Source organism: Vigna unguiculata, chromosome 6, assembly GCF_004118075.2.
Source record: "Vigna unguiculata cultivar IT97K-499-35 chromosome 6, ASM411807v1, whole genome shotgun sequence".
NCBI classification, from domain to species: Eukaryota; Viridiplantae; Streptophyta; class Magnoliopsida; order Fabales; family Fabaceae; genus Vigna; species Vigna unguiculata.
In genome coordinates, this window is record NC_040284.1 from 18,374,077 (window position 1) to 18,390,696 (window position 16,620).

At 29.3% G+C, this 16,620-nt stretch overlaps 1 protein-coding gene across 1 annotated transcript; it reads left to right on the forward strand.

Annotated features, from left to right (window-relative positions):
- The first annotated feature begins 1,260 nt into the window (after positions 1-1,260).
- Positions 1,261-9,959, forward strand: LOC114189169 (glycerophosphodiester phosphodiesterase GDPDL3-like). Its single transcript, XM_028077873.1, has 9 exons — positions 1,261-1,469; positions 2,516-2,812; positions 4,326-4,447; positions 4,521-5,025; positions 6,106-6,144; positions 6,300-6,584; positions 7,330-7,472; positions 8,518-9,001; positions 9,292-9,959. Exons 1-9 carry the CDS (start codon positions 1,349-1,351, stop codon positions 9,588-9,590), a joined length of 2,295 nt encoding a protein of 764 aa, XP_027933674.1. The 5' UTR covers positions 1,261-1,348; the 3' UTR covers positions 9,591-9,959.
- The last annotated feature ends 6,661 nt before the right edge of the window (positions 9,960-16,620 follow it).

The window sequence follows — 16,620 nt, forward strand, 5'->3', positions numbered from 1 at the left end:
ATATATTTGTAAGTATTTTTAAGTATTATTTAACCACTTTAAACTAGTAATGTTATGGACATATTCAATCATATCTTTTAGCATATTTCCTAAATCGAATATGTACAAATTTTATGTTATACATTGAATGGAGAAACTAACAAATGAAAATAGTGCAAGATTTTAAAATAAGATTTTGCACGGGAAATACTTCCATATAAGCTAAAGTTATTTTTATTTTTTTCTCTTTAAATTCATTGTTAAGTTATAAGTTTTATTAATGTATATTATTTCTATAAAATCTTGCATAATCTTGACATATTAATTCAATGTAGATTAATAAATTTAATACTTTTATTTAATTTTGCAATTAAGTATTAGAAGAATAAATTTAGTACTCATTAATTTCTACATTTTAAATAAATTGTTATTTCTGTAAAATTTATACTTATTCTGAAAGGATATAAACTTTTCCAACAAGCTTACACCAAAACGTGCATCAAGACAGCAAACAAATTAGTTTTTTATTCATAACAACTCTTTTTAGAAAATAAATATTGCTGCATGTTATAATTTTTAAAATACTACTTTTATCAAGTAAATGTACAAATATTATGTTCAGTTTACACCATAGGCAAGTTGTAATAGTTATTAAATTAATTATTAAATGTGATAGTCCATCATATCAATTTACTCAAACCAAAAAGAGTTTAAGGGAAAAAAAACAAACCATACAATAAATCTCATTGTGCATAATCAGATTTGATAAAATTAATCGGTGTAAACATATTTTAATCTTATATATGTATTTTGTAGTAAAATATTATACCATCAATCAATTAAAAATCAATTTTAATATAATTGATAAATAATTATTATCAATATTAATAGACCGGTTAATACAAAGTTATTTGTGATTGAATAAAAAAAAACTTTACAATAGGAATAGAATTTTTAATACAATTTGTTAATGCTATTTATTTATTTATTTTTCATTTGATTTTCAACTCCACTTTTTTTTATAAATTTATACAGTTTCTTATCATAAAAGTTTACACACATATATGTATGTATTACCTTTCAATAAATTTCATTAAAAGTGAAATATTTTTGTAAACCTTATTTCAATTTTCAATTTTTTTTATTTTTTAATAATTAATGATTATGGAATAAGTTGTTAGACATTGTAATGATAATAATAACACTAGTCCTCCCAAATTAAGTGGGTCCCACTCTGTGAATGCAACACTTCTCTCTTTTTCTGTATATAACAAGGCATAGTACTCACTTTAAGGTGGCCAAATTGCTGGACTTTTTCTCGTGCAGGTATAGTCGGAAATTCGACGGAAACTCGAACTTCGTCGTCGGAATGTGGAACTCACGCGCTATTCTCTGTTTACTCTCTCTTCTGCATTCTCTTCTTCTTCATTCGGTGCTGCCTCTGGTCTCTGCTCAAGGATCCAAAACCACCCCTTGGAACACTCTCTCCGGTTCGTCTCTCGTTTCGTTCTTCTTTCTCTTTCTTTCCTTCTGCGTTCTGAGGAAATGCATAAAAGAAATTGAAATCAGTGACATTTGTTCTTCATCGTCGAGTTCTTGTTAATTCCAAAATTAAGTGTGCATTTTGTTGCTTATGCACTTTAATTGAAACTTTGTTGGTGAGAATGGAAGTAAATGAGGCTGACGATTGAGATGTTGTTGTGCACTGTGTGCTACAAAATTGTATAGTTGTATTTGATGTTTCTGGAATTAGAGTAGGGAAGTGTGAATTAGGAATCAACTTGTTGGAGTTGATATAGCTGAGTTGTTATCGGAAAGTGATAAATCTGTTTTCGCATGCAGTTAAGGTATTAGAAATTCAAGGTGAGTTGAAAGTTTCACATTGTATACAAAATAATAAGATAAACAATATATAAGTAGAAGATTCGTAAACTTATTGTGTTAAGGGTTTTAGTTGAATGTGGTGTCAATATGTTTTCCTGTTCTTTTATATAAATTCATTCATTTATTATTGTTGAATTTCCCCAATGTCTCTCTTCAAAAAACCTAACACAAGGTTTTTGAACTGTGGTTGCATTCATATTGGTAAATTTTCTATTAAACCTTACAAGTGATGAATGGAAAGTTCCAAAGTGTGGAGCAAGTGGAAATTTGATATATTTAATACTTTTTCTATATATCTGAGTTATGAATCATCTAATATTAAGAGATTAAAAGAGAACAATTTTGTGAGTTCTTCGTATGTAACAAAGGGAAATTAATTTCCAGATCATATTTTTTTTTGTGAAATGGACTGTTTGTGAGTCGAGAAATTGAAGTCTTTGTTTGATTATAATGGAGAGGACTTCAACCATTGATAGAAGTCTAGATATAGTAAGATCTTAGAGTCTTCCTCCTCGTATAAACTAAGAAGCCACAGTTTGAATAGCATTTGATATGTATTTGAATGATTTATACACACTTTTCTTCAGTTTTAGGAAAAACTTCTGCTCTGTGCTTTGTGTCTTGAAACTCACTTGGACACTTTCTTTTGCAGGAAGTCCACCATTGGTCATAGCACGCGGTGGGTTTTCTGGGATATATCCTGATTCCAGTGATCTTGCATATAGTCTTGCTGCACAAACTAGTTTAGCAAACGTCATTGTATGGTGTGATGTGCAATTAACGAAAGATAGAGAGGGAATCTGCATTCCAAGCATCAAACTTGAAAATGCTACTGACATTGGTCATATTTCTAAATACAAAAGTAAGACTTATTCAGTTAATGGTGTACAAACCAGTGGCTATTTTTCTGTCGACTACACACTAAAGGAGCTGCTTTCGAATGTCATTTGTAAGTTCAACTTTTGTTATAGATATAATTTTATTGTTACATTACATACTTTCAGTAATTGATGGATTAACCGATTCTTTTCTTACATTGACGTTTTATAATAATTTTAGAAGTTAACAGTAAAAAACATTTTCATTTAGGTTTGTGATTCTTGTTAAGATTTACAGAAGGATCTACGAACATACAACACAGAATTCTTTTATATGAACCAAATCTAAGAACTGCTAGAGTGTAATCATCTATTCACTGAGAGTAGGACAAGCTCTGTATAGAGTCCTGTTATAGGTAAAAGAAACTCCATTACCGACTAACAAAGACTGTTGACAGCTGTCACTAACAGCTGCGTACACTCATACCCTGTCTAATACATATACACTAGCACATATTGAGAGGGTTGGCGGACATAAATGGAGAAGAAGAGCAAGACAACCATGAGGTTTACATCTGTGAATCTTGGGCTTCTGAACCTTGAAGATAGTGCTGTGCACACGTTCAGAAACTAGGTTACTCTAATTCTACTTTCCTCTCTTAGATAGGCTGCTGCACCTCACCGGAGCAACAAAACCGTAGCCCCACCACAGCTCTCACTAGGAATCTCACTCTTAGATTGTGACTTGGCCCACTGGTCCCCGTCACGGGATAACTGTGTAACCCGCAACAATTGTACAATCCGCAACACAAACAACACACCATATGAGCTAAATGGAGGTGCCAAAATAGTGTACTTGGTAATCACACTAAGAGATACTGTACGGCCAAACATTATAGTGTACGAAACTGGAACACAATATGCCTCTCAAATTTTAAACAGATAATTCCTGCTAATTTAAGGTCCATTTAATCTATACAAACCTTAAATTAAAATTATACCTATTTTGTTTGCTCTACTGTTTTTAAGCCCATGTTTGATTAGATTGTTTGCAGAAAGTAGCAAAGGTTATGCCCAGGCAACTGAGAAATTTATCACAGTGAAGTTTGTTCTTATTTCTTTTATTGATCAAGCTAATCTCTACTCATTTGGGTTATCCCCTTTTAGTCAGTTCTCTCAAGCGTGTGACCTATCTTCAATTAATTTTATGTTGATAATTATTATTTTAATAATGCAATATCTTTGCATCTTTTACATTTAAGACTAACGATTTTCACATTATAATAGATTGTTTTGTGAGTCATGTATAATGTGTAGCAGTATAAATCAAGACTTTGGAGGCCATGAGTTATAGATATACCCATATTTTGGTATTACACATAGAGCATATTATATGGGTTATGATGATGATAAACAGAACAACTAATCTTTTGATAGTTTTAAGCCAAAGTCTCTTTGTCAACCTTTATAGTGAACTGAGATTTTCAACAATGTTCTTTGAAACAGGTTACAGTTGCATACCTGTTAATTAATTGTTTATATACTTTATGTTAGACACTAGTATTATCTATACTTTACATGTCAGTTACACATGCACACACATACATACATACTAATTGATACTAATTGCTGGATACTGAACAGTGATTCAGAGAGATTATACCCGAACAAACAAGTTTGATCGCAGTAATTGTCGAATTCTTACTGTGAATGATTTGGTTAGAACGGAAGCTCCAAACCCACCAGGATTGTGGTTGAATATTCAGGTATAATGCATTTTCATCACTCAGTATTCTAGTTTTCCAGAACTAAGACCCTTCTTTTTCTGATATTTTGCAGCATGATGCATTCTATGCACAACACAATTTGAGTATGAAAAATTTTGTACTTACTGTTTCTAGAACAGTAAATGTCAGTTATATTTCATCACCTGAAGCTAGTTTCCTGAGAAGTTTAAGGGCACACGTCAACCCAAGCATAACAAAACTGGTCTTTAGGTTTCTGGAAAAAGATAAAGTAGATCCATCAACCAATCAGACTTATGGTTCGCTGTTAAAAAATTTAACATCTATCAAGACATTTGCTTCAGGAATACTTGTTCCCAAAGAGTACATATGGCCTGTAGATCCATCAAGTCTTTATATACTACCACATACATCTTTGGTCTCTGATGCGCACAAAGTGGGGCTGGAAGTCTTTGCCTCAGATTTTATGAATGATCTCTCAATCAGCTATAATTACAGTTATGACCCTGTTGCTGAGTACCTCAATTTCATTGACAACGGAAACTTCTCTGTTGATGGTGTGCTGTCTGATTTCCCTCTAACTCCATCTGAAGCTATTGGTAAGTCAAGTCTTTCTTCATTTTGTCAGAATGTCAATAATATAATGTGCATTTGAACTTATCAAATCTCCTCTACAATCATCATTTTCTTTTTCTACTGAGAAGTTGTATTTGTTCATTGCAATGGAGTTGATGAAGCTATGGTTCCTGTTACTAGGGTACTGCCGGCCTTGTGTGCTAAGCATTTTTTATGAATAACCCTAAACGAGTTTCTCAGGCATAGGGATGTCAATGGGGCGGGTAGGGTGCAGGTAAACCCTCTATCCTACCCGGGGAATAAATATTCGCCCGGTACCTGTACTCATATCTGTTGGATATACGTTATTCGGGTACCCGCATAATTTTTTAATATCTATGGGTATTCGCGGATATTTACAAGAAAAATAAAAATAAATATTTAACAACATATTTTAATCATTAGAATATAATACATAACATTCATAAATTTTAAATAAAGTCCAAATAAGTCATTTATATAGTGTTGAATGATAGTTTACAAAGAAATGAATTTTTTTTAAAACTAATTGATAAAAAATAACTCATTCAAATTCAATATGTTAATATTTTAATCATGTTTTTTTTGTTAATTTAAATTAGAGTATAGCGACAAGTATTCACGGGTACGGATACTATCATACTCGTAATTGTTGTCCCATTAACATGCAGGTATTATACCCGTACCCGTCCCGTTAACATGCAGGTATTAAAAAATACCCGTACCCATTACCTGCGGGTATCCATCTACAATATTCATTTCATATCCTTTGCGGATTTTATCCACGGATACTCGTGGTACCTACTTAGACATTTGTGTGCTAATTTACTTTGTTAATTTCTTACTGAATTAGCAAAAATATAGATATTTTTCCGCTTAAGAATTGCATGCTATTATCTTTCCAAATTGAAGACTGATTTTTCTAAAAATTTGAATGTACTTCATTGCTTGATTTTAGTTCATGCGGATTCTACATAGCAATCATTCATCCCATACTAACTTCAGAATGCATGTACGCGTGAGTATAAAATTCTTCCTCCCCCGCCCCCCTTAAATGACTGTCGATTTCTATTCTTCTTATGCAGACTGCTTTGCTCACATAGGCCTCAATGCTCCAAAGAAAGGTGCGTTAAAATCAATGCTTTTATGCTTCTATTCTATGATTATGTACTCATTTTGTTCTTTAGTGTATCCATGGTCAATTCATTTCATAATACCTCTATGCTTGTGCAGATTACATCATTGTTAACCACATACATTCATTCTGTTCTTGTTTCAGTTAACACTTTGGTTATTTCAAAATATGGAGCAAGTGGAGACTATCCTCCTTGTACCGACTTAGCATATGAGAAGGCTATTTCAGATGGTGTGGATGTTCTTGACTGTCCTGTTCAAATGTCCAAGGATGGAATACCTTTTTGCTTAAGCTCTATTGATCTTATAGAGAGCACAAATGTTGCTCAATCAAGTTTCAGCAGACTAGGCAAAACTATCCCAGAGATCAAATCTGGCAATGGAATATTTACATTCGACTTGGCATGGGATAATATAAAAAGCTTGAGCCGTAAGTCATATGGTCCAATACTATTCATTCAGTTCATTTATATAAAAGACTATCTATTTGAAAGAAAACTCGAATGATAGAAGTATTAGTAATTAGAAACTGAAGAATAATTCTTTTATTAGTTTTGAATATCTGAATAACTACAATAGTTAGATTAGTTAGAACTGTAATATAGTTGTAACTGTCTAATAAATGACAGCTGTTGTAACAACCTAACAGCTGTAACTAACTGAACACGATACAACCTATTTACAATATTATACACAAGACAGAGAATACTTGAGAAGAGTATTCTCTTAACAAAGATCTACCAAACAATAAATGATATATACCTTAAATAAGTGGAAATTCATGTAGAATGAGATACTCATACACTATACAGACAAATAATACGTTAGGAATAATTGAGACGAAAGTAACATTATTGCTTCTCTGTACAGCATAATCAATCTTGCTTACAGATATATTATCATAATTGTTTTGGTGTTTTCATTTGTGTAAAGATATTCCTTAAAGCAGGATATGGACCTGAAGGAGGTGCACGAAATCCTGCTCTGACAAATCCCAGAGTTATTTATAGCTTCTTGGAAGAATAGTGTCATGAAAATTTTTATTCACTTTGCCCTCACTTTAATTTTCATTTTGTGCTTCAATACCCTCTGTGAATGTATTTATGTATTTCAAAAATATGAAAAAAATATACGCAAATACTTGACGTATGTGATTTTTATCTTTTTCCCTGCAGCCTTAATGTTGAACCCACATTCTATTAACAGTTTGTATAGGAACCCAGAATACAACAAGAAGGGGCAATTTTTAACACTGTCAGATTTCTTGAACTTGATAAAAACTCATACTTCCACACTAAATGTTATGATCATCATTGAGGTGTGTTCTGCTTATGCCTGTTATTTCACTTTTCTATTCATTCCTTAGTTGTCGATTATGTGAACATATAATATCTTTGGTAATAGGCAGTCATGCTCAATAAAGTGTAAGCCATACGGTAAAGCTTAAAAAATGACTTCTTTTATTCATGAGGGGCATTCATATTGATAAGAGCATTCATATTGATGGGTTATAACCTATCAATATGAATGCCCCTCATGAATAAAAGAATATATATATATATATGACATTGGTCTTATACATATAAGGTATTTGACACCATATTTATTCCAAAACCTTAAGGCAATGGTATTTTGGATCTTTATTCTTATATAATATAAGCGTTTAACATTGTCTATTTCATCCGATGTGAGACTTTGACTCACATTTGGACTATTCTCAACACATATAATCCTTGTAAATCCCAAGACAACATTGAGAAAGGAGTCAAGAAATTATTGGGACACAAAAGCATTACTAGATGTAATTAGCATCAAATGAAACTACAAATTATCATTGTTTCTTGATAAAAGCATGTAACAAACCCGGTGCCTTGTTTAACTTTCTTCTTTAGTATGAACGTCAAAGATATCACGAAATAGGACTCTCTGTTTTTCTTTCCCTTCACTTCTCTATTCACCTCCTTAAATAATACATACCATATACCACTATTAATGATAATTGATCCTAATTCCTGATTTTTACAACCTAAATTAGGAATCCTAAATATATGTAATTATTATAAATATGCATATTACATAACAGCAGATTTTTAGGAAAATAACAATAATGGTCCAAGAGACTTATTGCCTAACAAAAGAGACAACCTTAAGCACTGCACTCCTCATTCCCTAATCCAATTCCCCATCCAAATCACATTAGGGATCTCAAATCACTAAGAGAGAGTGAGGGAAAGAGAGAGTTGTGTGGTTTCTATTTTTTAAGTATGAAAGATAATAAGTGTTTTTAGCGTGACATAATGAATTTCTTTCTATAAATTTCTTTTGTCTTATTTTATTGAAATTATTTTGTGTACCATTGTCAGAATGCAGCCTATCTTGCAAGGAAACAAAACTTAAGTGTGACTGATGCAGTCATTGATACTTTGAGCAAATCAGGTTATGATAAACCAGGGGCTCCAAAAGTTATGATTCAATCCACTAATAGTTCTGTGCTATTGAAATTCAAGGAGAAAGCCAAATACGAGCTTGTCTACAAGATTGACGAGATAGTTGGTGGTGCTGTTGATTCAGCTATTTCGGATATCAAAAGATTTGCTCATTCTGTGGTTGTCAAAAAGGAATCTGTATATCCTGTTAGTGAATTATTCGTGATTGCCTCTACAAAGATTGTATCGAAGTTCAAATCTTCCAATCTCTCTGTATACGTGGAAACATTCAGCAATGAGTTTCTATCTCAGGCATGGGATTTCATGTCAGATGCATATGTGGAGATCAACACATTTGTTCAAGATGCTGCAATTGACGGTGTTATCACAGACTTTCCAAAAACAGCTAATAGATATAGAAGTAAGTGCATACAAAACCTTTATTTCCTGTTCTTGGAACTAAAGGTGCAACTTCGGCACTATTTGGTTTTCATATTTTCTATTTAATCACTCTAGGGTTTAGGCACTTCTTACTTTTACTTCTCTTTCGTAATTCATTTTTTTAAGTTTGTAATTTTCCCTCACAACTTCTTCTAGTTCTCTTTCCATCATAATTTTGACGGGGTCTCAATTTGTTTTCATAGCAAATTTAGGACTACAATGAAGTCTCCCATCTGATGACTGATATTATTGTTCCTCATCCTAACACAGGGAACAAATGCTTAAATTTGGGCGATAAGACACCTATGTACATGGAACCAGTTCAAGTAGGTGACCTTTTGCAAGTCATGGATAAATCTCTCTTGCCACCAGCTCAGGCTCCAGCCCCTCCCTTGACTGAAGATGAAGTGACAGAACCCCCTTTGCCTCCACTTTCTAAAATTGCCCCATCAAGCCCTATTTCTGGAACTGAAGCAGGAGCACCACCACCGCGAAATGCACAGGCTAAGGTCACTGTCTGCATCTTTTTATCCACTCTGACATTGCTTGTAGCTTCTCTCGTGCTTTAAGTGATGCTGCATGCTTCCTAATTCCCAGTTAAAAAACAAAATAAAAACTAAATTTGAAAGAAAGGGTTGGTTATTCTGGATGTAGCCCTCTAGTTCCCCTATTTCTTTCTTGGTTAAGCAGAATGAAGCTTTTGTCTCAGACTGCTTGTATAGTCCTGATTTCTTACTTGTAGCGGTAATTTATTTCCATTAGCTGTTGTAGTTAGGTTTATTCCCCTTCTCCTTCCTCTTCCTGTTGTAGCAGTAACATATGGAGTAGGAAACAACTTTTGGGAATTAGGAAATCCGATTATGGTCAATCTTTGGCTGGTGTTGGAAACTATGTTTTCTACAATAGTTATTGATTCTAAAGTGCCATATATTATTAAATACTGAGTAATTTCTGCTGGATTGTAGAAAACCTGTCATCTTGTCTCGGCATAATCTCTGAGAATTGAGACTTGTAAGAGTAAATTGTACTTATTAACCTATAATATCCTACCCTTCTTATCTGTGTATCAACGGAGAAAGAAAAGTCTTAACCTTTTGAAGCACGTCACCGAGTCAGATAACTAACTAACTTTAAGAAATTTGACTACTCATCTTATGTGGAGTTTCTTTTCTCAATCACGTTTTTTTATAAAGTTACTGAATACGGAGCTCAAGTCTATAATGCTTAGACCAAACATGATGCCAACACTATTTTCATTAAGGATGCATTTGCTTCTTCGGATGGATCTAAGAGGGTGAGTGGATTCGAGGGAATGGGGATGGAGAGATTAAGTAATGTTGTTCGTTTCAAGGAATGGAGAGAGAAAAGTAAAGGAATTTGAATAAAAAATAGGTCAATTCATATGATAAATAGAAAAAACATGGTGTAATAGATTAAATCTTTAGATTACAATTTTATTCTTATAATTAAAATTAATATAAAATTAAATATAATAATAATAATTATTATTATTATTACAATAGTTATTATTATCATTCCTAATATAATTATTATTATCATTATTTCTATTTTTAATTATGCATAGGATTTAATATTAATAATAATTATTATTATTATTATTTAATTATTTTTTATGTGTTTTAATTCACAATTAACATTAGTATTTTTATATTATAAATATTATTATTAATAATAATAAAATTTATATTATAAATTATTATTATTATCATTATTATTAATATATGAAAAATAATTAAACTTTATGTCTATACTAGTTTAATTTATAACTCATAAATATTGAAGTATTTAATATATTTTATAATTCAAATATGCAAATCAGATTATAATAACAAACATATTAATTAAAAATTATTTGGGGTAAATTTGTAAAATACATATGATAATGTGGCTTTTCCGGCTAATTCTTACGAATCTTCTTTATGATGAGAATGGTTTTTATCCTTTCTTTTTCAAATTTATCCTCACAACTTTCTGCAAATCTCTTGAAACAAACCATGAATATCATCTTTTTTTCCTTTTTCTTGATCGCTATATCTTTGGAAGCAAATAGGCTCTAAATATTTAATTGTTGAAACATGAATTGTTTAGGCAAATTGAACTCTCAGCCTACCACCTTTCTCACATTAGAACATTTATACAAAGAAAGATCTGATATAACTGCTTTTACTTATTGAAAAATTATTTATTAGTTTCAAATTACTGACATTTTTAATTGTTTTTTAATAAAAATGCAAGTTAAAAGTAAGTGATTAAATAAAAATGTAAAGATACATAGATAATTACCTAATTTATATCAAATAACAAAAACACTAGTGACTAAATTTATATATTTATCTTAATTTGATTTGTTATTTTAATTATATTAATTTTTCCCTTTAATATTAGATTAATTATAGTTAACTATAATACTAAAATACAATAGATCTAAAATATAGATTTATTTTAACTAAATCAAATTGATTTGGATTTTTTTAAAACAATTTAAATTAGATTAAAACTTAATTACATTTACTTGCTCAATTAGATTAAATTTGATATCAGATTGGTCTAAGTGAAGATTAATCTAATTCAATTGGATGTGATTTTCATTTATGATTGGTTAAACATAGATCAACTTGACTTGGATTAACCTAACTCAATCTATTTTGAAACTTAAGAATTTATTGGATTTATTTTGACCTAGACTTAACTTAATCTAACCTTGGTTAGATTCAACTTAACTTAAATCCATCACAACTTAGTTAAATATGAGATTAGGTCAACTTAACTTTGACTCGGATTCGTGCGACACACCCTCTACTTAAGTGAAATACAACATGAAATAAATAAATCCTAATTCTCTCCTTACTCCGGTGACCGCCTTGTCCCTTGTGCGTTACAACCGATGCTCCGACGACATCTACTTACTGGAAACGAAATCTAATAAGGTCCATAAATCATGTCGCTAATCCACATCTTGCGACTTGAGCTGCCTCCACGACTTGAGTGCCGAATCCACATCTTGAGTGTCCAAAATGTGTCAAACACTGGCGTGGCTTACATTCAAGACACATATACTAACATTCATGTTAAAATCATGTTACTTGAGTGATATCCAACCTGAGAGCAATCCAAAACTGCAAAAACACAACATTTTAAAAGTTTTATCACTTATGGGATGGAAACTTTTAAGTGATATATATATATATACATATATATATATATATATATATACATATATATATATACATATATATATATATATATTACACTTTTTATTTTTCATTTTTTATTTTACAATATAGATCTTCGTAATACTTGAAAAAGAAGAAGGAATTTTATTTATTTACTATTCCTTCTTTTCCTAATATTCTTACTAACTTTTACATGGTTGGTGGAAACATATTAATAAAAGGTTGATATGATAAACAATTTTTTACCGTGGAAGTATTAATTGTTTGTTTATCTTTTTATACAAAGAGATAAGTTTTTATCTTTTTCTTTAGTTCTGTGTTAATATTTGGTTTTAAGAAGTCAATCTCAATACTCAGTCTACTCAATCTCAATATCAGATTTAAGATTTTAGTTTTAGTATGGAGCCTATTCAGTCTCGACATTCTAATTTGAAAGGTTAGTTTCGGTACTCAGCCTATTCGACTTTAGTACTTAACTTTAAAAGGTCAACTAAATACTTATCTCACTTTATCTTAGTACTTGACTTTAAAGAGATCGACCTAAATACTCGACTTCAAGAAGTCAACCTTAGTACTCGACTTACTTGGCATACTCGGCCTTAATGTTCGACTTTAAGAGATTAGCCTCAACATTCGGTCTACTCAGTCTCAATACCTTGATTTAAGAGGTCAACTTCAATACTTGGCTTACTCGATCTTAATACTCAGCTTTAAGGTATTAACCTTAATATTTGACTTACTCAACCTCGATATTCAACTTCAAGAGGTCAATCTCTATACTCGACTTGCTTTACTTACTCGATTTTAACATGATTTGTCATCGAATAATCATCTTACGTTATAATAAATATTTATATATTTCATAATTAATATAATTCTAATATATTGTATATGGAAAATATGGCATTGTAATTTTTAGATTTTACATTATACATCTAATCATATTAAGCCAACATATCTATTCTTTCAACAACAAATAATACCATCACAACTTCACATTGTACCACATGATTCATGTGTTTTCACCTTTCTTACAATTTATGCTTCCCAATACAGCCATCAAAATTCTCAAAAATGTTGGTAACTTCCCGAAGCATGCCTCAACCTAACAATCTCTTGGAAAAACCTTTCTAGCATTCCAAACAATCTAGATAAACATTCAAAAACTCCACCATACACATACAATATCCCTTTTTAACCATCCACTTATAAAGAGAAAAGGAAAAAGAATCAAAATACTTACCAATTTCAAGTTGTGATTGGTTTAAAATAATCTTCTCTTAACTAGTTTCTTAGAATTCCAATTTGATAAGAATTTGATAATAAGAAACTCCTTTAGAGTTTGAGAGAATGTAAAGACAGAGAAAAGTTTTATAAATTATAGATTTTAAAATAAAAATAAGATAACTTTTATTTATAAACTTCGTAGTTAATTCATTTTAAAATCTATAAATAAAATAATATTGGGCCTTGAAATACTTCTTACATTTATATATTAAGATTTTAATGTTTCTTATTCTAAAAATTAAATCAATTTAGTCTTACTCATAAATGTTAAAACTATCATAAATTAATTTTTCAAAATGAAAATTATGATTCAAAATTTGAAAATTAGTAAATTGGAATATTATCTTTTCATATTCTGGTAAATTAATATATTTATTTTATGCTAATATTAATATAAATTAATTCAATTTTTTTTCACACAAATTTTAACAATGTTGATACTGCATATTATAATATAATGATTTTTATTGTGTATTATAGTATAATATTTTTAAATATAACGATCCAAGATTAAATTAAAATTTCAGTAAACAAATATAGATAAGTAAACATATTTAAATATATTTTATAATATTTCATATTTTTAACTCTATTTGTAATAATTTTCTAAATTAACTTTCAAATATTTATTTTCTACGTCTTATCTTATTAGCTTGAAATTAATAAAATAGAACATCTAATCATAATATTTAAAATAGGTATTTAGTGTATTAAGTTGTTCCAGTTAAAAGTTGTAGGTCTTAAATCGAAAACAAAATAAGAGGAACTTTTTTTACTCTAAGTTAGTCTCCCTGGTGCAAAAATAATTTCCTCCTTTGGCTAGTAGAGTTAATACTTTATTTATAGGAAAAATAGTTATAAATCGTTTTGATTCTCTGTAAAAGAACATTCAATTACAATAATAACCAAAATAAGGATTACAAATATAATAATCACACATAATATCAATTTAAAATAAATATAAGATAAATTTAGGTCCTGGATTCACAAATTTTAAGTCGACTTTTGGATGTTTAATATTCATTTTTAAGAATCTGGTCTGACCCTAAACGATTAAAACAGTACATAATTTTCTAACTTTGAGTCATCAATTTGCTAGGATAAAAAGGTTGTCATAACCCATCCACCATCTTTTTGGTATCGAGTTGAGTCTTTATTTTTTCTCACCTTATTTTTAAATAAGTTTCTTCTCGTTAAATTTGGCATTTGTCTCATAATTTATGGTTGGTTTATTTTACCACAAAAACAAATATTTTTTTGGTTTTGTCTTTAGCTGACTAATAATAACTACTAGTCGTGTCGAGTTAGTTGTTCTGAACGAACGTTTCTACTTCCAAGTTGAACTAGGAGTTTCTTTTGTCTTGTGTCATCAAATTAAATATCAATTATAATTTTTTATTCATAACAGTGATTATTTTAATAATCAATAATTTTTTATTTTATAAAATGATATTTAAATTGGTCACTATAATGATTATCTCTAAAATTGATATTAATTAAATATTTTCTTGAAATGTTTAAAGTATAAAATTTAGGACTAAAATCCAAAATTTAAAATTACTCCTAACCACATTAATTCCAGTTTAAAAACAAAAACCACATGTTTTATTTTAAAATTATTTTAAAAAATTTGAGAAACCAAAATAAAAATTAATTTAAATTTTAGAATCGAAGTATATAAATAAACCACAAAATTATACGTAAACTGAACCCTTCAGCTTTATCCAAAGCTAAAAAAAAATTGTTGAGCCTCCAATCACGTAAGCTTGTCGTCATGGTTCTTCTATTATTAAACTTGAACAAGGTATTTTGTTAAGTACATTGGATAAAAAACAAATTGAATGTGACTGCCTAGACTTCTTAGAAACAATCTTTTTTTATTTGCCTCCATCATCAGCCTTTCAACAGTTGATGATGAAAGATGTGATGTGACTTCGATTTAATTCTAGAATCTGTGTTTGGTTTATCTCAACTATTAATAAACACGGCAACACATTGTAGATTTAATATATTTTTCTGAAAATATGCAACACTTTTCCATTCTAGTAAAAAACTTGGCATAGTTTTTTTTTTTTCTCTTTAATAGATAATAAATTTTTAAATGCTAAGAATTTTAATTATAATAATAATAATAATAATTAAATTGATTAATATTATAATATATATATATATATATATATATATATATATATATATATTTCCAATTTTACCTCTAAAAATATAATTTTCTTTTAAATTAATTAATTTTTTAAATTAAAATAAGTATTTTTTAATAAAAATACCTATAAAATAAAAAAAAATATAATAAAATTATTTATATTCATTTCTAAAATTAAAAAAATGAACATAGGGTGTGTTTTCACCGGTTACTGTAATCGTAATAATAATTATATATTAGAAACGATAATGATACACTAATCATACGGAACTAACACTTGTCTTCTTCTTTATTTTTTCTAATTATAAATAATAATAATAATCTTAATTTGTGTGATAGTTATACAAAATAGTAGATAGAGGTAACTATAATAATTGTGAAAACAACGATAGCAACAACATGAAGCAGATGTTGCGGTAATATAAGTGATCATAATAGTAATAATGAAGAAAATGATAATATAGATCGGAACAATAATATTGAAGTTGATGAAAAAGATGATGACAAAAATCATATTGGAGATTTAATAATAATGATAATATTAATATAGCAATGTGAAAAAAGAAAAAAACAATGAAAGTGATATCAATAAAAATAACATTAATAATGATAACAGTAAGTAGTGGGTAAGTTAATCAGTCTTAATGTATGGGTAAAATAATGGAAAGTGACAAATAATAATGGTAATAAATGCAAACAAATTGGTTCACGACTTATTGAATAATTTTTTAGTCCGTCAAAATTTGGCTAATTTAATTAGTTTATTTTTTTCTAATTTACTAAATTATGAATTAAAGACGAGATAGATTAGCTCACTGATCTATTTAAAAATTTTAAAAAATAAATAAATATAAAATAACATTTTATAAATAATATTATAATTTAATTTATTAACATTTATTGATTAAATTTTAATTATTAATTATATTACAGTAATTTAATATACAGATGTAATAAATA

Coding starts and splice junctions, on each gene's coding strand:
- LOC114189169 (XM_028077873.1), top strand. CDS start 1,349: ATGTGGAACTCACGCGCTATTCTCTGTTTACTCTCTCTTCTGCATTCT. Junction 4,448..4,520: donor GATTGTGGTTGAATATTCAG/GTATAATGCATT, acceptor GATATTTTGCAG/CATGATGCATTCTATGCACA. Junction 7,473..8,517: donor ATGTTATGATCATCATTGAG/GTGTGTTCTGCT, acceptor TACCATTGTCAG/AATGCAGCCTATCTTGCAAG.